Source organism: Scyliorhinus torazame, chromosome 7 (assembly GCF_047496885.1).
Source record: "Scyliorhinus torazame isolate Kashiwa2021f chromosome 7, sScyTor2.1, whole genome shotgun sequence".
Lineage (NCBI taxonomy): Eukaryota > Metazoa > Chordata > Chondrichthyes > Carcharhiniformes > Scyliorhinidae > Scyliorhinus > Scyliorhinus torazame.
Window position 1 is genome coordinate 20,167,002 of NC_092713.1, and position 24,937 is coordinate 20,191,938.

Below are 24,937 nucleotides of genomic sequence, written 5' to 3' on the forward strand. Positions count from 1 at the left end.
TAACCTGGACAAATGTGAGGTAATGCATTTTGGAAGGGCTAATGCAGGTAGGGAATATACAGTGAATGGTAGAACCCTCAAGAGTATTGAAAGTCAAAGAGATCTAGGAGTACAGGTCCACAGATCACTGAAAGGGGCTACACAGGTGGAGAAGGTAGTCAAGAAGGCATACGGCATGCTTGCCTTCATTGGCCGGGGCATTGAGTATAAGAATTGGCAAGTCATGTTGCAGCTGTATAGAACCTTAGTTAGGCCACACTTGGAGTATAGTGTTCAATTCTGGTCGCCACACTACCAGAAGGATGTGGAGGCTTTAGAGAGGGTGCAGAAGAGATTTACCAGAATGTTGCCTGGTATGGAGGGCATAAGCTATGAGGAGCGATTGAATAAACTCGGTTTGTTCTCACTGGAACGAAGGAGGTTGAGGGGCGACCTGATAGAGGTATACAAAATTATGAGGGGCATAGACAGAGTGGATAGTCAGAGGCTTTTCCCCAGGGTAGAGGGGTCAATTACTAGGGGGCATAGGTTTAAGGTGAGAGGGGCAAAGTTTAGAGTAGATGTACGAGGCAAGTTTTTTACGCAGAGGGTAGTGGGTGCCTGGAACTCACTACCGGAGGAGGTAGTGGAGGCAGGGACGATAGGGACATTTAAGGGGCATCTTGACAAATATATGAATAGGATGGGAATAGAAGGATACGGACCCAGGAAGTGTAGAAGATTGTAGTTTAGTCGGGCAGTATGGTCGGCACGGGCTTGGAGGGCCGAAGGGCCTGTTCCTGTGCTGTACATTTCTTTGTTCTTTGTTGTTCTTTGTTGTTCTCTCTCCTTTCCAATTCCTTACAGATACCAAAATGGATGGTGGTGGTGGTCCCGCAGAGGATGCCCTCGCGGTGCAGGTGGCAACCCAGGTGGCCAGACGCCAGGGAAGGCAGCAACGTCAATGCAGCTTGGAGGCACACCCCATGGGCAGGGGGCTGCAGCACACCCTGAAGACCCGGCCGCCCATCAGGCCGAGGAGGAATCCAGAGGGGACACCAGCGACGGGCCAAGACGTGCAGGTGTCGATGGTCTTTCGAAGATATGATGGACAGTGTGAGCCTCTGGAGACTCTGTCTCAACAAAGAAACAGTGTAGCACCTATGCCATGTCCTCGCAGACGTGGCACCCTGTGGAGGAATAGGACACCTGCTCCGGGTGTGCATTTGCGTCACGCAGCCCTAAACCTCAATGTAACCGGGTCTGTCCAGGGCTCGAGCGGACACGTATGCGGCATTTCCCAAGCTACAGTGCACAAGTGCATCCATGATGTCATGGATGCCCTATATGCCCGGGCATCAGACGATATCAACTTTGAGCTAGACCAGGCCCACCATGATTCCCGGGCTGCAGGATTCTCTGCCATCGCCGGGATGCCCCAGGTTCCGGGGGTAATTAATGGCACGCTGTCACCTTGCGCACACCGGGATATCAGGGAGTGCCCTTCATTAACTGGAAGGGCATCCACTCCCTGAATGTTCAACTCATGTGCGGCCACTGTTTGTGGATCATGCACATGTGTGCACGTTTCCCAGGGAGTGTGCAAGACAGCTACATCCCGGGACACTCGGAGATCCCCGGCGTCTTCGAGGACCACCTCAGGATGATGGGTTGGCTCTTGGGGATAAGGGGTACCCACTGAGGTCCCGGCTGATTATGCCAGTGCGGAGGCCGGAGACTGAGGAAGGGACCCGATATAACGAGGCCCATGTTGCCACCCACGCTGTCATTGAGCGGTGCATCGGATTGCCCAAAATGCGGTTCCGATGCCTGGACTGCTCTGGTGGTGACCTGCAGTACACCCCCCAGAGGGTTTTCCGCTTTGTGATAAGTCTGCTGTGCCCTCCGAAACCTGGCACAGCAGCAGGGCGACATGCTAGAAGAGGAGAAGCAGGAGGGACATGCGGCTCGCCCGAGGAGAAGGAGCCGGCCAGGAGAGGCTGGAGGGTGGAGGACAGGCGGCGGCAAGGGTCCGGCATGTCCGAAACACTCGGGAGACCCTCATCCTCACCGGATCTTACAGGACAAGGCTTTGTCCATCAGCTCACTCCTCCTCTAATCCCTCCTTGCTGCCAAGGAGAGGAGAATGATGATCACTCGCTGTGAGGTTGGCTCTGGTGCTGCTCAATTTATTCCAAAGTCTGACTCCTGTCTTTCTGCTGACAGCTCACACCCACCCTCTGAACGGGTGCTGCTTTGGGGGCGTTCGATCTTGGACCACTGTGCCTGGGGGGGGAAGCAGAGGGCAACAGGGGTTGGGGGGTGCAGGCAGGCCCGCTGTGAAGATTAACATGACAGAGGCTTCACGTGCATCAGGTGTAACATGCTTTAATTGGGAACATCTGACATTTCCATTCCCTCGAGCTACAGTGATCCCCCAGTGCCCACTCAGTGACCCTCTTTTTCTTGATCTTTTGTGGTCTAGTACTACATCTAAGTGTGCCCCCAGGATGCACGTCAGAGTTGGACGCAGCTTGCTGCTTTACGTGCCCTGTGGCGTTTGATGCCCTTGGCGAACGGGGCATCTGTGCCATCCTGTTCTGAGCACTGCCCTGGAGATGCGCCAGTGTGAGGAAGGGCGAATGCAGAAGAACTGGAGACTGCCGCCGTCTCCTTGGTGGCAGGTCCCGGGTTGGCCTCCAGTGCTTCCTCCTCCTTGACGGTGCCCGTAGGGCCCTGGGGGGGGGGGGGGGGTCGCCATGTGATGAAGGGGCAGCACGAGCAGGGTCAACTGCTTATGTCTACCTTGAGGGCTAATGGATCCTCTATGGCATGCATTTGGGTCCAGCAATTATGCTTACACATTCCCTCTCAATCCCGTGCACCCAACCTTTTATCCTTGACACATGAGTTTTCACCCATATCCTTGATTTTGAGAATGTGGGCAGCTGACATTGTTCAGAGTTAACTCACGTTGGCCAATAAGTTTGACAAGCATGAGTCTCAGAATTGCTACAAGTCGCAATTACACTCCAAATCAGGGGTAGACAAGACGAATAGGCACGGTTCGTATTCAGGTTACATCATCCCGAGATCTCATTGCTGTTAGGCCTTTACACTTAAGATTCCTGGACAGCCGTTCCTGGAGAGTGTTGTACCAACCCGGTTCCCATTTTTGAAAAACAGCAGTAATTTGCACCTCCGTGACCTCAGGCTGGTGACTGGGAAGATTCACGGAGGTCTGAAGAATCAACTTTCAAACTCCCCGATTAGGTTAAAATGCTTCAAATCAGGTTCTCACTCTTCCTGGACGCGAACCTGATCGTGTCTTCGGGGAGGACCCGGGAAGATCGCAATCGGAAATCTTGCCAGCACAAATCCCGTTTTTGTCCTCTCACGATATTTGGCGGCCATGATGGGATTTGCATCTGTGGCTAATGGACCCACAAAAATTGTGCCCATTCTTGCTTTGGAGAAGTGTAGGGAATCTGGGAAAACTCTCGTGAATAACCGGAATAATGAAGTGATATCAGTGTGATTGGTGAGCCTGATCACCTGATGCACTTGGTCCAAGTTCTACTTCCCAGGCATTTTAGAACGATACTCACCCAGGTCAGTAATTTGTGATTGAATGGTGCACATTTTCCTTTCCATTTCAGGGGAGAGCAGGGTGGGTTTGCTTGCATCAAGAACATATACAACACAGTGTATCCTCTCACCGATAGTTGCTGACTTAATGTAGCCTTTTGTATCAGTTTGAATAGGAGAAGTTGTGTTAAACTGAAAGATAAAGAGACCAATGTTAAAATAATACAATTTCATTCATTCTTATTTTTTGTGTATCAGAGGTTGTTATATTGTACTTTATTATCTATAAAAATCCAAAAAGAGCTAGGAACTAATTGCTCCAGAGGGTCACCTTTCACAGCTGCACTAGAGATTTATGTGACGTATAACAGAACAAGTTCATTTCAGCATTCCAGTCCTTCTCTGTACCAGACAGCATGGCAAAATTGGACATGAGGGACGGGATTCTCTGTTGGCCGACGGCGAAGTTGGGAAACGCGATTGGGGGAGAATGGGTTCCAATGCCAAAATCACGGCGGCCGCCAAATCGCAATTCACCATCTCCTCGATAGTGGTGTCAATGCGATCCAGAACGCACGAACAGTAAACACCATTTGCATGTAATTAGCAGGCCAGATTCAGTATTCCCCACCTCAAATGGGCCGATGCCGCGGTTTACTTGTGCTTTTAAAAATCGTGAAACTAGCGTCGTGACTGCTGAGGGAGGGACAGGAGGTAGAACATAGAGAAGAGCGACCGTGGGTTGCCAGACTGAACACTGGCTGGGCTGGCTGGGGGGAGGGCAGGGGAGAGCAGGGGTAACGGGCCGTGTGGTCTGGGTGACCCCCCACAGGATTGGAGCGATGTCCAGGCATGGACCGCCATTCCCATGGCCTGCAAGGCAGCTATCTTGCTGCGCATCCCACTCACCACCCACCCAGGCCCCTTGTTCTGCAGAGTGACACTGGTTGCCCCCACCCTCCGCACCCCGCCATACTTCCCCCGCCCATCCCGCCACCACCCGCCGACGAGACATTTATCAGCCCACCCCATGGGGCAGTGCCCACTGTAGCCCCATGGGGGCACCGGGCGGGGATCGCGGAGCATACCCCTGGGCAAGGGCATCACCAGCCAACGTAACCTCTGGCAGCAGGGATGGGCGCCAAGGCCAAAGGCCCCCACTGTGCCAGGACCAGGCTTCTAGACCTTACGAATGCTTCCTTTTTCGTTTTGACAAGCTCACAGTATCCCTCGGTATCCAAGGTTCCCGAAACTTGCCATACATATCCTTCATTCTCACAGGAACATGCCGGTTCTGAATTCTTATCAACTGACATTTTGAAAGACTCCCACACCTCCAATCTTCAGTTCCTGCCTAATATTGTGTAGTTATCCTTCCCCCAATTTAGCACCTTCCCCCAAGGATTACTCTTATCCTTATCCACAATTACCTTAAAACGTAACGAATTATGGTCACTGCACCCGAAATACTCCCCGACTGAAACTTTGACTATCTGGCCGGCTCATTCCCCAATACAGCCCCTTCCCTGGTTGGACAATCTACATGTTGTTTCAAGACGCTCTCCTGGATGCTCCTTACACATTCTGCCCCATCCAAGCCCCGAGCACTAAGTGAGTCCCAGTCAATAGAGGGGAAGTTAAAATCACCCACCACAACAACCATGTTGCTTTTCTATCTTTCCAAAATCTGTCTCGCACTTCCTGCAAATGTAGATTTCCGGAATGCTGGAAGCTTCAAGGACATCCCACATCTTACAGGTGTAGCACTTTACACCTGATTATCTAGCATTAATTGATAAATTAATTTAAAATTAATCAAATCTTTACTAAAATCAAGTCACAATTAATGATATGGTCCATAGCGCTAGTTTCTACTGTAAATATTAAAAGCTAACTACAGTAATCTCCTCCCTCCAGTTTCATTACTCCTCTACTTAGTTAATTATTTACGTTTAATTCGTTTAGCAATGTTTTATTTTCAAATTCAGTGCAGTTTCCCACCAGCCAATCAGGTCACAGCTTTTCTGTGACATCACTTTTTCAGTTTTGTTTTTCCACCCGAGGTAAGTAACTCTTTCTACTCACCGCTCTGGTCCTCCGAGACTGCTGCCTGAAACTAGGCTCCGATTCATAAGACCATAAGACATAGCAGCAGAATTAGGCTACTCGATGGGCCGGGTCTGCTCTGCCATTCAACCATGGCCGATATTTTTCTCATCCCCATTCTCCAGCCTTCTCCCCATAACCCCTGATCCCCTTATTAATCACGAACCTATCTATCTCTGTCTCAAACACACTCAGTGATTTGGCCTCCACAGCCTTCTGCTGCAAAGAGTTCAAGAGATTTACCACCCTCTGGCCGAAGAAATTCCTCCTCATCTCTGTTTTAAAGGATCGCCCCTTTAGTCTGAGGCTGTGCCCTCGGGTTCTAGTTTTTCCTACAAGTGGACACGTCCTCTCCATGTCCACTCTATCCAGGCCTCGCAGTATCCTGTAAGTTTCAATAAGATCCCCCTTCATCCTTCTAAACTCCAACGAGTACAGACCCAGAGTCCTCAACCGCTCCTCATACGACAAATTCTTCATTCCAGGGATCATTCTTGTGAACCTCCTCTGGACCCTTTCCAATGCCAGCACATCCTCCCTTAGATACAGGGCCCAAAACTGCTCACAATACTCCAAATGGGGTCTGACTAGAGCTTTATACAGCCTCAGAAGTACATCCCTGGTCTTGTATTCTAGCCCTCTTGACATGAATGCTAACATTGCATTTGTCTTCCTAACTGCCGACTGAATCTGCACGTTAACCTTAAGAGAATCGTGAACAAGGACTCCCAAATCCCTTTGTGCTTCTGATTTCCTAAGCATTTCCCCATTTAGAAAATAGTCAATGCCTCCATTTCTCCTTCCAAAGTGCATAACCTCACACTTTCCACATTGTATTCCATCTGCCACTTCTTTGCCCACTCTCCTCGCCTGTCCAAGTCCTTCTGCAGCCCACCTGCTTCCTCAATACTACCTGCCCCTCTACAGATCTTTGTATCATCTGCAAATTTAGCAACAATGCCTTCAGTTCCTTCTTCCAGATCATTAATGTATATTGTGAAAAGTTGTGGTCCCAGCACAGACCCCTGAGGCACACCACTAGTCACCGGCTGCCATCCTGAAAATGACCCCTTTATCCCCACTCTTTGCATTCTGCCAGACAGCCAATCCTCTATTCATGCCAGGAACTTACCCTTAGCACCATGGGCTCTTAACTTATTTAACAGTCTCCTATGCGGCACCTTGTCAAAGACCTTCTGGAAATCCAAATAAATCATGTCCACTGGCTCTCCTTTGTCTAACTTCTTTGTTACATCTTCAAAGAACTCCAACAGATTTGTCAGACATAATCTCCCCTTGACGAAGCCGTGCTAACTCAGTCCTATTTTATCACTTTTTCAGTGTTTCCCTCCCTACCTCCTCCTCTAACCAAAAAAACAACCAATCACGGTAAGGATCCCAGCCGAGTAAAGATAAAGAGGGAGACTCGACGGCAGGTAGAAATAGAAAAAAGTTGAACCGTGACGTCACAGCCTGCAGGTAAATGATTGGCTGGTGACTGGTAAGTAGTTTTTCTTTTCCCTGAGGTGTTATCGTGCAGGGCGCAAGTGGTTGCTGAGTGAGTGCTTGCTGAGAAGGGGAGTAAATTTTTTTTTAAACTTACTGTTGGGAGTTTACAGCTGAATCCGGTCGGAGTGAGGACAGAGTGACCGCTGGGTAAGTAGTAAAGATTTAAATTGTTTGCGCTAGCCCATAACAGCTGATTGCTGTTCTCGTGTGGGGCGCAGTGGTTGCTGGTTAAGTGTTTTATTTTTACCTGTATTTAAGTTAGGCAGTTTCTAAACCCTAGACACTACACTTGTAGTGTCCCCCACCCTTCCACCTCCTTTAACCTAAGGGGTAGAGCGAATAACAGCTCTTTCTTTCTTTTTCTTTTTTTTATCTAGAGGGGATGGCAGGGAAGGCAGTGCAATGTTCCTCCTGCAGAATGTTTGAGGTGAGGGACGCCGTCAGTGTCCCTCCTGATTTCACCTGTGGGAAGTGCACCCATCTCCAACTCCTCAGAAACCGCGCGAGGGAACTGGAGCTGGAGCTGGATGAACTTCGGGTCATTCGGGAGACAGAGGTGGTCATAGACAGAAGCTTCAGGGATGTAGTTACTCCGAAGAATCAAGGTAGATGGGTGACGGTGAGGGGGGCTGGGAGGAAGCGGTCAGTGCAGGGATCCTCTGTGGTTGTTCCCCTTAGTAACAAGTATACAGTTTTGGATACTGTTGAGGGGAAACGACCTACCAGGGGTAAGCCACGGTGAACGGATCTCCAGCACTGAGTCCGTCCCTGTGGCTCAGGAGGGAGAGCAGGGGAGCAATAGTTATTGGGGACTCGATAGTTAGAGGGACAGATAGACGGTTCTGTGGCAGTGAAAGAGACTCATGGATGGTATGTTGCCTCCTGGGTGCCAGGGTCCGTGACGTCTCGGACCGTGTTTTCAGAATCCTTAAGGGGGAGGGGGAGCAGTCACAAGTCGTGGTACACATCGGTACCAATGACATAGGTAAGAGAAGGGATGGGGATTTAAAACAGGAATTTAGGGAGCTAGGGTGGAAGCTGAGAGCCAGGACAAACCACGTTGTCATCTCTGGTTTGTTGCCGGTGCCACGTGCTAGCGAGGTGAGGAACAGGGAGAGACTGCAGATAAACACGTGGCTGCAGGGATGGTGCAGGAGGGAGGGTTTCAGGTACGTGGATAATTGGAGCACATTCCGGGGAAGGTGGGACCTGTACAGACAGGACGGTTTGCACCTGAACCAGAGGGGCACCAATATCCTGGGAGGGAAATTTGCTACGGTTCTTCGGGGGGGGGTTTAAACTAATTTGTCAGGGGGCTGGGAAAACGAGCTGTAGTCCAGAAGCCAGAGTTGAGAGTAGTGAAGTACTGAGGAGGGTATCAAGGTCGCAGGAGTGTACCGGCAGACAGAAAGGTGAGTTGAAATGTGTCTACTTCAATGCACGGAGCATCCGGAATAAGGTAGGTGAACTTGGAGCGTGGATTGGTACTTGGGACTACGATGTTGTGGGCATTACGGAGACATGGTTAGAACAGGGACAGGAATGGTTGTTGGAAGTTCCGTGGTATAGATGGTTCAGGAAGAGTAGGAAAGGTGGTAAAAGAGGGGAAGGAGTAGCATTGTTAATCAAGGATAGTTTAACGGCTGCAGAAAGGCATTTCGAAGAGGATCTGCCTACTGAGGTAATATGGGCCGAGATTCAAATAGGACAGGAGTGGTCACGCTGTTAGGGATTTTCTATAGGCCCCCAAATAGTAATAGAGATGTGGAGGATGAAATTGCAAAACAGATTATGGATAGGTGTGGAGGTCTCAGGGTAATTGTCATGGGTGACTTTAACTTTCCAAATACTGATTGGAACCTCTATCGGTCGAAGTTCGGATGGGGCAGTTTTTGTACAGTGTGAGCAGGAAGGTTTCCTGACACAATATGTGGATAGGCCGACAAGTGGGGGGGCCACATTGGATTTGGTACTGGGTAATGAACCAGGCCAAGTGTTAGATTTGTTTGTGGGAGAGCACTTTGGAGATAGTGACCACAATTCGGTGACTTTCACTATTGCAATGGAGGGGGATAGGGCCGTACGGCAGGGCAAGGGGTAATAGGGGGAGGGGTAATTATGATGAGATTAGGCAAGAATTAGGGAGCATAAGATGGGAACAGAAACTGTCAGGGAAAGGCACAAATGAAAAGTGGAGCTTGGTCAAGGAACAAAAACTGCATGTCCTTGATAGGTATGTCCCGGTCAGGCAGGGAGGAAATGGCCGTGTGAGGGAACCATGGTTCACAAAAGAGGTTGAATGACTTGTCAAGAGGAAAAAGGAAGAGTATGTAAGGATGAGAAAACAAGGTTCAGTTGGGTAGCTTGAGGGTTACAAGGTAGCAAAGAATGAGCTAAAAAAAAAAAGGGCTTAGGAGAGCCAGGAGGGGGCATGAGAAGTACTTGGCGGGTCGGATCAAGGAAAACCCCAAGGCTTTTTACTCTTATGTGAGAAATAAAAGAATGACCAGGGCGAGGGTAGGGCCGGTTGTAGCCACTTAAATTGGCCAACTCCAGATTCAAAATGGCGAACAGCAAAGGCTGATGGGAAAGGCAGCCAACAAGACAAAAACCAGCAGCTGCAGGTTTGCTGTGTTTTTACCTCTGAAAAGGCCAGACAACATCGATACCAGCGGCCATCAGCAGAACAAAGTAACAGCCATCTGCATACTGATGAGCAATCCCCAGGAACAATAAGTAACATTTTGGACACACAAAGCAAAGCCAGACTCCTCGGCACCAGCAGGATCCAACACAAAGGAGGTGAATGAGCACCTCAAGACCGCCCATCCAACAGGGAACCGCTCCAGTATTGGAGAAAATCGAACCAAGCGATTGGGACAAAGTCCAATCACTTGGGACCAGGTACAGGGTCCGCCCCAAAAGGCGGGAAGCCCCTGGGGCCTATAAGAGTTAAGCCGCAAGTTCAAATCGCTCTTCACCTGCTCTTCACTCATCAGCAGCTCCTCTTCACCTCTTCTTCCTGCCCGGGTCACCCAGCAACACGAACCAACGTTGACCGTGACCGGTGCAGTGACGACCGACAGAAGTAAGTCTTAATTCAACGCTCGCTACGAGATAGGCGCTCCTAGCTACCAACTTCGAATCCCGCAGACTCAGAACCCGAACAAAAGGCCATTTGTTCCCCTGACCTGGTGGGCCAGTCCAAATTTAAGTATAGGCCTGTTAGTTGTAGAAATAGCTTAGACGTAGAATTTGTGCATGAGTAGCGATTACTGTGTATAATAAATGTGCTTTGATTTAAATCTTACTAATCGGTGTGTATGATTATTGGTCATTACTCGGACTTGAACCTCGTGGCGGTATCATAAAGATACCTGGCGACTCAAGAGGAAAGGTAATAAAACAGAGCAATTGAACTAAGGCAAAGTTAGCAACATTATTTGGCGACATCCTGAAGGGACCCAATCTAGAAGTGGAAAACCACTCCGGGAGAACCCAAGAATTTGAATTAGAGATCCAATTGGAAACAGAAAACCACAAGTGTTCAAGCAGTTCTGATCAATACTCATAATTCGGAAGTGTGTGTATGCATGCGTAACTAACAGGGCTATAAGGTAAAACTGATAGATTTTTTGTTGCAACAAAACTGTCGGAAGTTTGTATATCGGAAAGTAGCGAAACCCTTACCCGTATTTACAGCACTGCCTTAATACCCCTGTCCCAAATTTGAAGAGCAGCACTCGGATTAATACCCTGTCCCAAATTTGAAGAGCAGCATTCGGATAGGAAAGATGGCAATGCAGGCAATGCAGCGCCTCATGAACCCAGAGGAATTTGCGGTCGCAGCGACCAGCAGAAGTAAAGTGGGACAATGTCCCATTTGGGAGAAAGGGATCAGGAAATATCTCAAAGGGAAAGGATGGCCCCTTTGGAATGAATTCTGTGACAACGAGGAATCAGGCCCCGGGAGTATAGGACATACTTGGTGGGAGAACCTGAGCGAGATCCACAAAAAGAGCTTAGGGAAAGCTCGCAAGCCGATGGCAATCGTGTCCTGCTTGGCACAATTGCGAGGCAGAGGAGGTCGTTAGGACGCTCCGGAAAGAAGTTGAGGGCATACATCGAATGAGTAAGGTCGATGTAAGCGAGGTAGAAAAGGAGAATTTGGAATTGAGAAGGAAGTTGGCAGCAAAAGATGGAGAGGTGGAGGATGCCAAAAGGGCACACCAGTCTTGTCTGGCGCACTTAAGCAGCTTCCAGTCTCAATATGAAAAGGCCTATCAGGACACGCTACGTGCAGTCCTGGTATGTGAGGAAACGGAGAAGCAGGTAGAAGCATTACAGAGACAGTGTAGTGACCTCAAGGCAGCATTAAGAGCACTCCATGCTGCCACCACAGAACAAAGACAAAGCACGCTAGATCACGCAAAGTGCCGGAAGCAGATTGCAGAGCTGCAATCGCTGCTTTCAGTTCAGAAAGGTTTCCAGGAAATCTTTGGAGAAAAATTAGATCAGGAAGACGGCCCTGATTGGGAAGAATTGAATGAGACAGCGCAAAGATATGTTCAGGGAACATGTGCGCAGGGAAAGCCACAAAAGAGGAAAGCCCCCCAACCCCCCACACAGCAGATAGTTCAAGCTCCAATGAACCCAGTAACCACCCACCGCACAGCCACATCGGACGATGCGGAATTTCTATACTCCACCCCCTTAACAGTGACCCAATTACAGGACGCGTGCGATAAGATCACACCGTTCCTCCCCACCTCAGACCCCCACCATTTCTTTGCCACAGTCAAGCATCAGGCAACCATGTCCGGCCTGGATGAGCGAGAGCATGTACAGCTCACCGTTTCAAGTTTAGACCCTTCAGTAGCAGCAGCCCTTCCCGACCCACGGAATGTAGGAGGAGGCACCCTTGCAGAAATGCATACCGCGATCTTGGATGCGATCGGGTATAACCGGGGTGACCCCGTAGATGGCCTCAACAAATGTAGGCAAAAGAAATCCGAGCACCCCACAGCGTTCGCTGGACGTCTGTGGATCCACTTTGCAGCAGTCTTTGGAGACTTAGACCGTGCCCATTTGTCCCCAGACAACATGGCCAAATGGACCCGCACCCTTATCTCCCATGCCACAGAAACAGGACAGAAAGCTTGCGCGAGTTATGATCCCTCAGAGGAGGCCCATAACGAGAAGTGGGTAGTGAAAAGATTGTCCCACGCTTGGGAGCAATCTATACAAAGCAAACCTGCAGTCAAGAATCCCGAGGAAAAGCAGGCCGCCGCAGATATACAGGCAGTTACAACCACCAGAACCCCGCATGGGTGAATGAGGGAAAGAACAGCCCCCCACCCAAGTCACAGGAGTGTTACAACTGCGGACAGTTGGGACACTTTGCAAGAGAGTGCAATGCCCCTAAAATGCCACAGAGAGCCCAGCAGACGGGCACTCAGAGTAAGAAGAAGACAGAGCCCATTCATAACGTTAGCACCCGTTCAGATCAGACGAACTTGACCGGAACGGACTGACGATGTACGGGCTCCCCCAGTTGAGTCTGCGACACCCTTTGGGATAGGTCCGGACGACCGGTAGTTGCAGCAAAAATTCGGGGACAGCCCATCGAAATTCTATGGGACACAGGAGGGTCCCGCACCACAATACATTCCTCCACCATGTTCGAAAAGGACACGTGGCCCACTACAGCCACTATCACCCTCAGCGGCTTTACAGGCCACTCACAGCAGGGACACATCACAGCCCCTGTACCCATTCAAATCGGAACCATCACCACCAAGCACCCAGTGGTTTTAGTTGACCTGCCCCACACAACAGAACACATTCTGGGAATCGATTTCATGAATTCCCATAATCTTTCATTTGATCCAGTCAACCAGTGTGTCTGGAAGATGGCAAAATCCGCAAGCGCCCCCGCAACGCTCAACATAGGAGTGTATGCGAACTAAATTAGCGCCGTAGGCAAATTTTGGTTCAACCCGACCACGCTTAGTACGGACAAGCAGGTTAGGGCAGTTCTGCAAAAGAACAGGGCAGCATTCGCGACCCACAAACACGACTGTGGACGGATGACTGGTTCCGTACAGATAACCGGACCGGACCCTAGACCCCAAAAACAGTATGGATTTCCCCAAGAGGCAGAGGGAGAAATCTCAAAGGTAATAGAAAGCTTATTAGAGCAGGGCGTACTTAGATCAGTAGCCTCCACGAATAATGCCCCGATTTGACCAGTGAGAAAGCCCGATGGATCATGGCGACTGACCATCGATTACCGGGAACTCAACAAAATCACCCCCGCAGCAGCCCCCACAGTAGCCACAAATCCCGAGACCATGCTCAAGCAGGGACTCAATTCCCGATTCTTTACGGTTTTGGATGTCAGTAATGGATTCTGGTCCATTCCATTGGCAAAGGCGTGCCAGTACAAATTTGCCTTCACCTTTAAAGCACAGCAGTACACGTGGACATGCCTGCCACAAGGCTTCCACAACTCCCCCTCCATTTTCCACCGACAGCTGGCAAATGGTTTAGCCAAATTCTCTCGCCCCGAATGTCTGGTACAGTATGTAGACGACCTACTACTGCAGACAGACACCAAGGAAGAGCACATTAAGCTTCTGTCTGAACTCCTGAAACTCTTACATTCAATCGGTTGTAAAGTCAACCCCAAAAAGGCCCAGATTTTGGAAGATAAAGTGATATATTTGGGAACAATTATCACACATGGTAAACGCGAGATCAAGCATAAAAGGATTGACTCGATTGCTAAATTGCCCCTTCCCCAGAACGTGTCAGCCCTCCGGTCGTTTTTAGGACTGGTTGGCTACTGCCGAAACCACATTGACGGTTTCGCCAGCAAGGCAGCGCCCCTCTCAGACCTCCTAAAGAAAGGAACCCCGTGGGAATGGCTTCCGCAGCATACGGATGCTGTGGACTCTTTAAAACAGGCACTCATAGCAGCCCCCGCACTACAAGTTCCAGACCCGCTTTCCCCTTACGCCATAGAGGTAGCGACCACAGACCGCACCCTTTCGGCCGTGCTCCTCCAGGAACGGCACGACCAGTTAAGGCCCGTAGCTTACGCCTCCAGAATTTTAGATGCTGTGGAGCAGGGATTTTCAGCCTGTGAGAGGCACCTGCTCGCAGTATTTTGGGCAGTGCAGTATTTTTCGTATATTACCGGACTGAACCCCATCACAATTCTCACCGAACACACCCCCACCCAACTTTTACTGGACGGACGACTCAAGGACGGTACAGTAAGCCAGATTAGAGCAGCTAGATGGACCCTTCTCTTGCAGGGACGGGACATCACTGTTAAACGGACAAAGACGCACACCTTTTTAGCCGACAACTTACAGTACCCCGGAACCCCCCATGAATGCGAAATTCTCTCTCCACACCCCACAACACAGGCCCCTTTATTGCTAAAACACCCCCCAGAAAGCTAGGTAGTTCAAACCAGAGCCCCCAGCACACGGACACGTGTGAGCCCATAAAGATTTATGTGGATGGATCTTCCACAGTCTTGGATGGGAAGCGCATAACAGGTTGCGGTATCTATGTCAAGGACGGAAATATCATTAAAACTTCCAGGCCACTTAGGCGCGCAGGCAGCAGAGCTCGCGGCCATCGCGTATATAGTGGAACACCCAGATTCCTTCCCCAGCCCAGCAGACATATTCTCGGACAGCCTCTATGTCTGCAACAGCCTCACGGAATTCCTGCCCCTGTGGAAAGCAAGAGGATCTGTTTCCGCAGACGGGAAACCCCTCCCCTCAGCCCCATTGCTCCGTCACATTTTAGAGAGAGCACAGAACAGGACTTTTGGGAGAGTCAAAGTTCGTAGTCACCATCGCTCCTCCCCCCCCTGGAAATGTAAAAGCCGACGCACTGGCTAAAGCAGGTTCCAGACACGGACATTTTTGGACACCCCCCGAAAGCGCATCAGTGAGCGCAGTTCAGGTCTCACAGACAAAGATCGAGGATCTACTCAGCCCATCTCAAGCAGCTTTGTTGGTGGCCGAATTTAAAGGATGATGTAAATCACTACATCGAGAATTGTCTTATCTGTGCCCAGAATAATCCAGACAGATATGCCAAAAAGGCTCAACTCAGCCACACCCGACCCGTTAATGGCCCCTGGACTAACCTCCAGATTGATTTTATAGGACCATTGCCCCCTTGCAGGAATGGCTATAAATATGTACTCGTGGTGATTGACACATTTACGAAATGGGTGGAAGCATTCCCAGCCCGCACAACACTGCAAAAACCACAGCCAAGATTTTGACCCACCACATCTTTACAAGATGGGGACTCCACCGCAGCACTGAATCCGACCAAGGTTCCCATTTTACAGGACGTGTCATGCAGAACGTCCTCACGATATTTGGCATCACCCAAAAATTCCACATAGCATACCACCCACAGTCGAGTGGTATCGTGGAGCGCATGAATCGGACCCTAAAATCTACCCTCAGAAAAATGGTCCAGCAAAACAACACCACTTGGAACTCAGTCCTCCCTTTTGCGCTGATGTTTTTGCACAATACAATTTCTACTCCCACAGGTTACATCCCACACACCCTCATGACCGGACGCCCCATGAAAGGCACAGAATTTTTATTAGGTTTAGACTTGACCAGCCCCGAGGTGACGGCCCTCACACACGAGAAGGCAGTAGAGCAATTATTTGAAAATGTTAAAACGGCTCAGCTAGCAGCCGCAGTAAAATTGGGCACAAGGAAGAAACAGAGCAAGGCTTGTTTCGACAAGACAGTGCATGCGATTGAGAACTGTATAGGACAGCAAGTCATGCTCTCCGAATATAACCCCAGCACATTCCTGTCACCAAAATACTCGGGTCCGTACTCCATTGCGGACAAAGTAAGCCCTTCCGTATATAAAATAAAGTATCCCAACGGTAAGACTGCGTGGTTCCATATCAACCAGCTGAAGGCATATGGAACACAGTCTAACCACGCACACCACATCATGTTCGACGCAGCACGCCACACCCCGCCCACAGCCAACGTAACCCTACCCTCCCCCAACACGTCCAGCCACGGACTCTACCTCGACTCCACCCCCAAAATATACACTCCGCCCCGGAACGCCCACAGACTGCAGCAGCAGAGACAGCGACTGTGACTCGGACGATAGCCACAGCACGCCTCCCTACTATACCCATGCAACAGGACCCACACCCAGCGAATTCGACTACGATCCGAGTGATCCCTTTCCTAAATAAACCCCACCACCGACCACCGAACTACCATGATGACCCCGATTCTGTCCCCACACAACTAGACACCAACTATTGGCACCGAGATAACTCGTTCCGACTCGTCCGCAACGACGAGAGCGACTCCACCTCACACCATGCAGCCCTTTCAGCCCTGATACACTCAAGAGCTTGGCACCCGGGAGAAGATGATGACCTTGAGTCTGACTCCCAAAACGAGACCCCCTTTGCGACCCTGTTCACAACCGAGAACTGAGGTGTCCAGATGATGTTTTAAAAGGAACAGCTTGGAAGAAAACGGTGTCCTTTCTGATGGAACCTGCAGCAAGTTTTATGTTGTTTGTAAGTTTGTTAAATGTTGTTTGTCAGACCAAAAATTATTCCATGGCCCCACGCCTTTTCTGCCGAAACCTCTGAGGACTTGCCCAGAGATTTGCTATTGGCCAGACGCTAGTTCAGCGGAACTAGCTTGACTGCAGACATTTGTTAAGGTCCCTCCACACGCCCGTTCATAACTGCTCTGCTGGTTCGAAGGAAAGAACCACTACGGCAGCCCCACCACGATGATTACATTTCTTGCCCGTTCTTGTCGGTTGCTCAGGCAGTGGAGAAACGGCTTGGGACCCGCCCTGCCTGGGAACCCCCCCCCCCCCCTCTGGTCAGCTACGCTCGGGTAGGGGAGACACGGCATTGGTAGCCATCCTACCCGGGTACTCCATCCAACTCTTACCCGTCGCGGCCCATACGCACCGCATTTTTGAAATTTAAGTTCAAAAAGTTTTGTTTTGTTTCAGGTAACCCTTAGGTTGCCAACCACATGCTATTTACATACTGAAACATTTGGATGGTAAATTGCACAGTCTGCGCGACGGCTCGCACTGGTTCAGTATTTGGAAGTGAAATAAAATGAGGGATTCACACATAGTGACCAATTATAAAGGGAATAATTGGCACTAAAGGTCAGACAGACTGTCATATGAGATGTTAAACCAAGATAGTTACAGACACTATGCTTCGGAGAACAGAAGAAAAGAAAAGAAGCACCATGAGGACATCCTCCGGATTGCTTATCTTTATGGACATTTGGTTGCGAGTGAACACGAACCCCCTGACCTCAAGCCCCCCAGCCGTTAATGTTTCATTTCCCACAGTACCCAGAGCCCAGTCACCAGCGACACCACACCATCTTGGTGTGCCAGGTTTATAACCTGGTACTCTCTAGTCATATGTAATAGAAACCTTACTGGTATTGGCGATGCTCTGCTGCATCGTGCAGACTATGCATCTGAGAAAATGAAGAAGGAGAGCCTACCGCGCTCGCACCCCGGTATATAGGATCAGATCCCCTATTTTCAGATACGACCAGACCCCCGCGATCTATAATAAAGAGCATTCATTTGCGTTTTGTCAATAAAGAAATGTTCAGAATATTCATGAGCAATTTAACGATCCTGAGCTTGACTGCCAAGCCAGGGAAACTGTGTATAAACTGCTATGATTTTGTTGTATGATTGAGGAAGTTAGAATAATGAAACGTTTAAGTGAGAGTAGTGTATTAAGAATAGTTAGAGGTTCCCAGTTTATTGTTTTGTAATGCATGTCCCTGTTTGACAGCGCCCCCCTAAGAATTGTCAGTTAAAATTTTTTGCATAGTAATGGTCAGTGTAGAGGCCATGAAAGAAGTGCCCCCAGGTCAGGGAATGGAAAGCAACATAGTTATGTGACCCTTCATGCTTCATGTTAGGATCACAACGAGGGCATGTAGCTACTTAAATTGGCCAACTCCAGATTCAAAATGGCGAACGGCAAAGGCTGATGGGAAAGTCAGCCAGCAAGACAAAAACCAGCAGCTGCAGGTTTGCTGTGTATTTACCTCTGAAAAGGCCAGACAACATCGATACCAGCGGCCATCAGCATAATAAAGTAACAGCCATCTGCATACTGATGAGCAATCCCCGGGAACAATAAGTAACATTTTGGACACACAAAGCAAAGCCAGACTCCTCGGCGCCAGCAGGATCCAACACAAAGGAGGTGAACGAGCACCTCAAGACCGCCCATCGATCAGGGAACCGCTCCAGTATTGGAGAAAATCGAACCAAGCGATTGGGACAAAGTCCAATCACTTGGGACCAGGTACAGGGTCCGCCCCAAAAGGCGGGAAGGCCCTGGGGCCTATAAGAGTTAAGCCCCAAGTTCAAATCGCTCTTCACCTGCTCTTCACTCGTCAGCAGCTCCTCGTCACCTCTTCTTCCTGCCTGGGTCACCCAGCAACACAAACCAACGTTGACCGTGACTGGTGCAGTGACGACCGACAGAAGTAAGTCTTAATTCAACGCTCGCTACAAGATAGGCGCTCCTAGCTACCAACTTCGAATCCCGCAGACTCAGAACCCGAACGAAAGGCCATTTGTTCCCCTGACCTGGTGGGCCAGTCCAAAGTTAAGTATAGGCCTGTTAGTTGTAGAAGTAGCTTAGACGTAGAATTTGTGCATGAGTAGCGATTACTGTGTATAATAAATGTGCTTTGATTTAAATCTTACTAAGCGGTGTATTGGATTATTGATCATTACTCGTTCTTGAACCTCGTGGCGGTATCATAAAGATACCTAACGACTCGAGAGCAAAGATAATAAAACAGAACAATTGAACCAAGGCAAAGTTAGCAACACGGTCAAGGACAGTCGTGGGAACTTGTGCGTGGAGTCAGAAGAAATAGGAGAGGCGTTGAATGAATACTTTTCTTCAGTGTTCACCAAGGAGAGGGGCCATGTTTTTGAGGATGAGAGTGTGATACAGGCAGGTAGGCTGGAGGAGGTAGATGTTCTGAGGAAGGATGTATTAGCAATTTTGAAAAACCTAAGGGTCAACAAGTCCCCTGGGCCAGATGGGATATATCCAAGGATTGATTGCAGAGCCTTTGGCTTTGATCTTTGGGTCCTCACTGTCCACGGGGATAGTGCCAGAGGACTGGAGAGTGGCGAATGTTGTTCCTCTGTTCAAGAAAGGGAATAGGAATGACCCTGGTAATTATAAGCCAGTTAGTCTTACTTCGGTGGTCGGTACGTTAAAGGAAAAGGTCCTGAAGGATAAGATTTATGACCATTTGGAAAGATGCAGCTTAATCCGGGATAGTCACCACGGATTCGTGAAGGGTAAGTCTTGCCTCACAAATTTGATTGAATTCTTTGGGGAGGTAACGAAGTGTGTAGATGAGGGTAGAGCAGTTGATGTTGTATACATGGATTTTAGTAAGGCGTTTGATAAGGTTCCCCATGGACGGCTTATGAAGAAAGTAAGGAAGTGTGGGATAGAGGGAAATTTGGCCAATTGGATAAGTAACTGGCTATCACATAGAAGACAGAGGGTGGTGGTGGATGGAAAACTTTCAGACTGGAGACCAGTTACCAGCGGTGTACAACAGGGATCAGTGCTGGGTCCTCTGCTATTTGTGATTTTTTATCAATGACTTGGAGGGGGCTGAAGGGTGGGTCAGTAAATTTGCTGATGACACCAAGATTGGTGGAGTAGTGGATGAGGTGGAGGGCTGTTGTAGGCTGCAAAGAGACATTGATCGGATGCAGAGCTGGGCCGAAAAATGGCAGTTGGCGTTTAACCCTGATAAGTGCGAGGTGATTCATTTTGGGAGAAAAAATTTGAATGCAGATTACAGGGTCAACGACAGGGTTCTGAGGAATGTGGAGGAACAGAGAGATCTTGGGGTTCATGTCCACAGATCTCTGAAGGTTGCCACACAAGTGGATAGAGCCGTGAAGAAGGCCTATAGTGTGTTAGCGTTTATTAACAGGGGGCTTGAGTTTAAGAGCCGTGGGGTTATGCTGCAACAGTACATGACCCTGTTGAGACCATATTTGGAGTATTGTGTGCAGTTCTGGTCACCTCATTATTGGAAGGATGTGGAAGAATTGGAAAGGGTGCAAAGGAGATTTACCAGGATGCTGCCTGGTTTGGAGATATGTCTTATGAGGAAAGGTTGAGGGAGCTAGGGCTTTTCTCTTTGGAGCGGAGGAGGATGAGAGGCGACTTAATAGAGGTTTGTAAGATAATGAGGGGGATAGATAGAGTGGACGTTCAGAGACTATTTCCTCGGGTGGATGAAGCTGTTACAAGGGGGTATAACTATAAGATTCAGGGAGGGAGATATAGGAGTGATGTCCGAGGTAGGTTCTTTACTCAGAGAGTGGTTAGGGTGTGGAATGGACTGTCTGCTGTGATAGTGGAGTCAGACACTTTAGGAACTTTCAAGCGGTTATTGGAAAGGCACATGGAGCACACCAGAATGACAGGGAGTGGGATAGCTTGATCTTGGTTTCGGACAATGCTCGGCACAACATCGAGGGCCGAAGGGCCTGTTCTGTGCTGTACTTTCTATGTTCTATGTTCATGCACTTTCAAGTACGCCGCAATTTCATCTTTAATAATGGACTCTAAAATCTTACCAATGACCGAAGTCAGGTTAACCGGCCTATATTTTCCCGTCTTCTGCCTCCCTCCCTTCTTAAACAGCGGTGTTACATTAGCCACTTTCCAGTCCTCTGGGCCCCTTCCTGCCTCCGGTGATTCCTCTAAAGCTATCTCTTTTAGAGCCCTGAGGTGTAGTCCATCCGGTCCAGGTGATTTATCCACCTTCAGACCTTTCAGTTTCCCCAGAACCTTTCAGTAATGGTCACTGCACTCACCTCTGCCCCCTGGTTCTCCTGAAGCTCTGGCATCCCACTGGTGTCTTCCATCATGAAGACTGATGCAAAGTAACTATTCAGTTCGTCTGCATTTCTTGGTTTCCTATTATTACTTCTCCAGCCACATTTTCCAGTGGTCCAATGTCTATTTGTGCCTCTCTTTTACATATTGAAAAAACTCTTCCTATCTTCCTTTATATTACTTGCTAGCTTGCACTCATACTTCATCTTCTCCCCCCTTATTGCTTTTTTAGTTGTCCTCTCCTCGCTTTTAAAGGCTTCTCTGGTTTCTCACGAATCCTTGCCACTTTGTATGCTTTTTCTTTCGCTTTTATGCTGTCCTTGAGTTCCCTCGTCAGCTATGGATGCCTTGTCCTCCCTTAGCATATTTCCTCCGCCTTGGGATGAATTTCTGTGGTGCCTCCCAAATAACCCCCAAAAACACCTGCCATTGCTGTTCCACTGTCTTCCCTGCTAGGCTTCCTTTCCAATCAACTCTGGCCAGCTCCTCCCTCATGTCTTTGGAGTTACCCTTATTTAATTGTGATACCGTTACATCTGATTGCAGCTTCTCCCTCTCAAACTGCAAGGTAAATTCTAGCATTTGTCGTCACTGCTCCCTAAGGGTTCCTTCACCTTAAGTTCCTTAATCAAGTCTGCCTCATTACACATCACCAAATCCAGAATTGCCTGTTCCCGAGTAGGCTCTGTCACAAGCTGCTCCAAAAAAACACCTCCTAGATATTCCACAAATTCCTTTTCTTGGGACCCACGTCCAACCTGATTTTCCCAGTCCACCTGCATATTGAAGTACCCCATGATTATTGTAATATTGCCGTTTTACATGCCTTTTCTATCTCCTGATTTATTTTCTGCCCTGCATCCTGACTACTGCAACATTGTAACGGCCGATTTTAATGTGCACAACAAGCTCATTTACCTTGTTCCATATACTCCGTGCATTAAGGTACAACATCCTCAATCCTGCATTGACCACCTCCCTTCTCACACTTGTCACCTTTTTTGCTCTGCCTGAGGGTGATTTGTTCTTTTATTTTGGTTCTCTATTTCCCCTTCAGTTATTACACTTTCTAAGCAAACATTCTGGTTCCCACCTCCCTGCCATATTAATTTAAATCCTCCCGAGTGAATCTAGCAAACCTCCCAGCCAGGATATCAATGCCCCGCCTGTTTCGATGTAACCCTCCTTCTTGTACCGAAAAATCTGAAGCCCTCCCTCCTACACCACTGGTTTAGCCACGTGTTTAGCTGCACTTAGCTTCTATTTCTAACCTCACTGGCACGTGGCACAAGGAGTAATCCTGAGATTACAACCCGAGAGGGCCTGCTTTTTAAGCTTACTGCCGAACTCCCTGAACTCCTTCTGCAGGACCTCATCACTCTTCCTGCTATGTCATCAGTATCTATGTGTACTACGACCTCTGGCTGTAAACCCTCCCCCTTCAGGATGTCCTGTGTTCGTTCAGAGATATCCTTGACCCTGGCACCAGGGAGGCAACATACCATCCTGGAGTCTCTTTCATGTCCACAGAAGCGCCTATCTGTGCCCTTTACTATAGGTTTCCCTATAACTGTCGTTCTCCTGCACTTTGCCCTCCCCTGCTGAGCAACAGAGCCAGTTGTGGTGCCATTGTTCTGGTTGCTGTTGGTTTCCCCTGATAGGCTATCCCCGCCCCCCCCATCCAAACAACATCCAAAACGGTATACCTGTTAGAGAGGGGGACAGCCACAGGGAATTCCTGCGCTGACTGCCTGCCCTTTCTAGCGGTCACCCATCTGTCTGCCTGCACCTTGGGCGTGACCACGTCTCTATAATTACTATCTATGACGCTTTCTGCCACCTGCATGCTCCTAAGTGCATCCAACTGCTACTCCAACCGAACCACGTGGTCTGCGAGGAGCTGCCATTGGTTACACTTGCTTCAGATGTAGTCGACCGGAATGCTGGAAGCATCACAGATCTGCCACATACCACATCTTCCCGAGGCAAGGCTTTTATACTCACCACTCCGGTCCTCCGAGACTGCTCCCTGAACCTCCTGCCGAAATCAGATACGGACAGGGCCGATAGATCCCAGGAGAGGCCACCCCTGGCATTCCTAGCGGCCGTTATGCTCACAAGGTCTAATCAGGTGGTACTGCCAGGCTGGAAGGGGCATTGCCAGGGTGCCAGACTGGCTGTGCCAAGGTGCCAGACAGGCATTTTTCCTATGCTGGGGATCGGGCCAGAGGGTGCCCTGTCTGTGTGACGTGGGGTGCGGGCTGCCCGAGAACTCCCTTATAGATGAATTGGGGCGTCGGGGGGGGGTCGAGAGATCGGGGCGCCATTTAAAAATGGCGTCCTAATCTCTTCCTGCTCTGAGGTGCTCCACCATTAGATAGCAAGGTTAGCGCCAGGAACAATGCTGCTAATCCAACGCAGAACAAACTCTGATTTTTTTTCTGGTTAGATTGGGCCCTACATTTAATTAACAGCTGGGAGCTTACTGAGGAGGACAGCAAAAAAAAAGTCATTATTTTGGAAATTTTACCACCCACCTCCAGCCAAAATTGAATCATCTGATCTACTGGTTTGAATTTCGAGGCCTCAGACAAGAATTGGGCAAGCCGATTTATAATTTGGTTTCAAGTTTTAAAAATGCAGTGAGAAAATGTAAAAGGCTTATAGATCAACTGATTTGGGGTTCCGCAAATCCGTAAATACAGAAAACGCAAGTCAGGAAGGTGAAGCTCACAATACTGTAGGCTAGAGACTCTGCCAGAGCACGTGAAAACATGAACAAACAAAGACATTGACTACTTTGGTTAAGCCAAGAGAAAGGCAGCAAAGGAAATACTGGTGTCATGATATTGTCACTGGAGTAGTAATCCAGAGACCCAGAGTCATGCCCGGGTTCGAGTCCCACCATGACAATGGTGAAATCTGAATTCAATAGAAATCTGGAATTAAAAGTCTAATAGTGACAATGAAGCAATGGTCATAAAAACCCATCTGGTTTATTTATGCCCTTTATGGCAGGAAATCTGCTGTCCTTACCTTGTCTGGCCTACATGTGACTCCAGATCCACAGCAATGTGCCCTCAAGAGCAGTTAGAGATGAGCAATAAATGCTGGCCCAGTCAGAAATGCCCACATCCCATGAAAAAATGTATTTAAGTTAGTCCTGCAAATTTAATTTTGAAATTACAATGGGCAACTTGTGAATTGCTCCACCCACTGTATGCTGTATATGATCTCAAGTCAAAAATGTTCTCCAGAGGGAAGGTGTTTCCTACAAATACATTAATTTTTATATGTTATTGTCTCATTTCAAGACCCCAGAGATTGTAGATTACATTAGCCAATAGGTGCTTGAGCACCTCAGACAGCAATTAAAACAAGTACCTCGCATGAATGATACAAACATTTGGAAGAAGATACCTGAAAATGACATACTGTCCTGAACACTGAACTAATCTGTCAGAAAAACAAATACATTTTAACGAATAGGCGGCAACTGATCCGGCTCCCTGGTTTGTGACCCTCCAGGTGTTCCAATAGGCCAGGATATAGGACTAGGAAAATCTCCATTCGCTCACCCCTACAATTACACTCTCAGATCTAGAGATTACTAATCAAAAATAAATGCTGAAACTATGGTCTTGTGCAGGGCAGGTATGCTGTGAAAAAGCTTACGCCAAACCACTAATCAGGATTGCAAAAATTACCCAATCTATCCTGTAAAATCCAGGTTCAACAAGTCTGTTTGGGCATTCAGGACATTAA

The 24,937-nt window shown here is 48.8% G+C and overlaps 1 protein-coding gene across 7 annotated transcripts in view; it reads right to left on the reverse strand.

Annotated features, from left to right (window-relative positions):
* The window catches only part of LOC140426063 (interferon-induced protein 44-like), a 93,349-nt gene that overhangs the window by 26,669 nt on the left and 41,743 nt on the right, over positions 1-24,937 (reverse strand). For all 7 annotated transcript variants that reach the window (XM_072510383.1, XM_072510377.1, XM_072510378.1 and 4 more), the window contains one exon: positions 3,588-3,759. In XM_072510383.1, the coding sequence (XP_072366484.1) occupies positions 3,588-3,759 (172 nt within the window). The remainder of the gene's footprint in view (positions 1-3,587; positions 3,760-24,937) is intronic.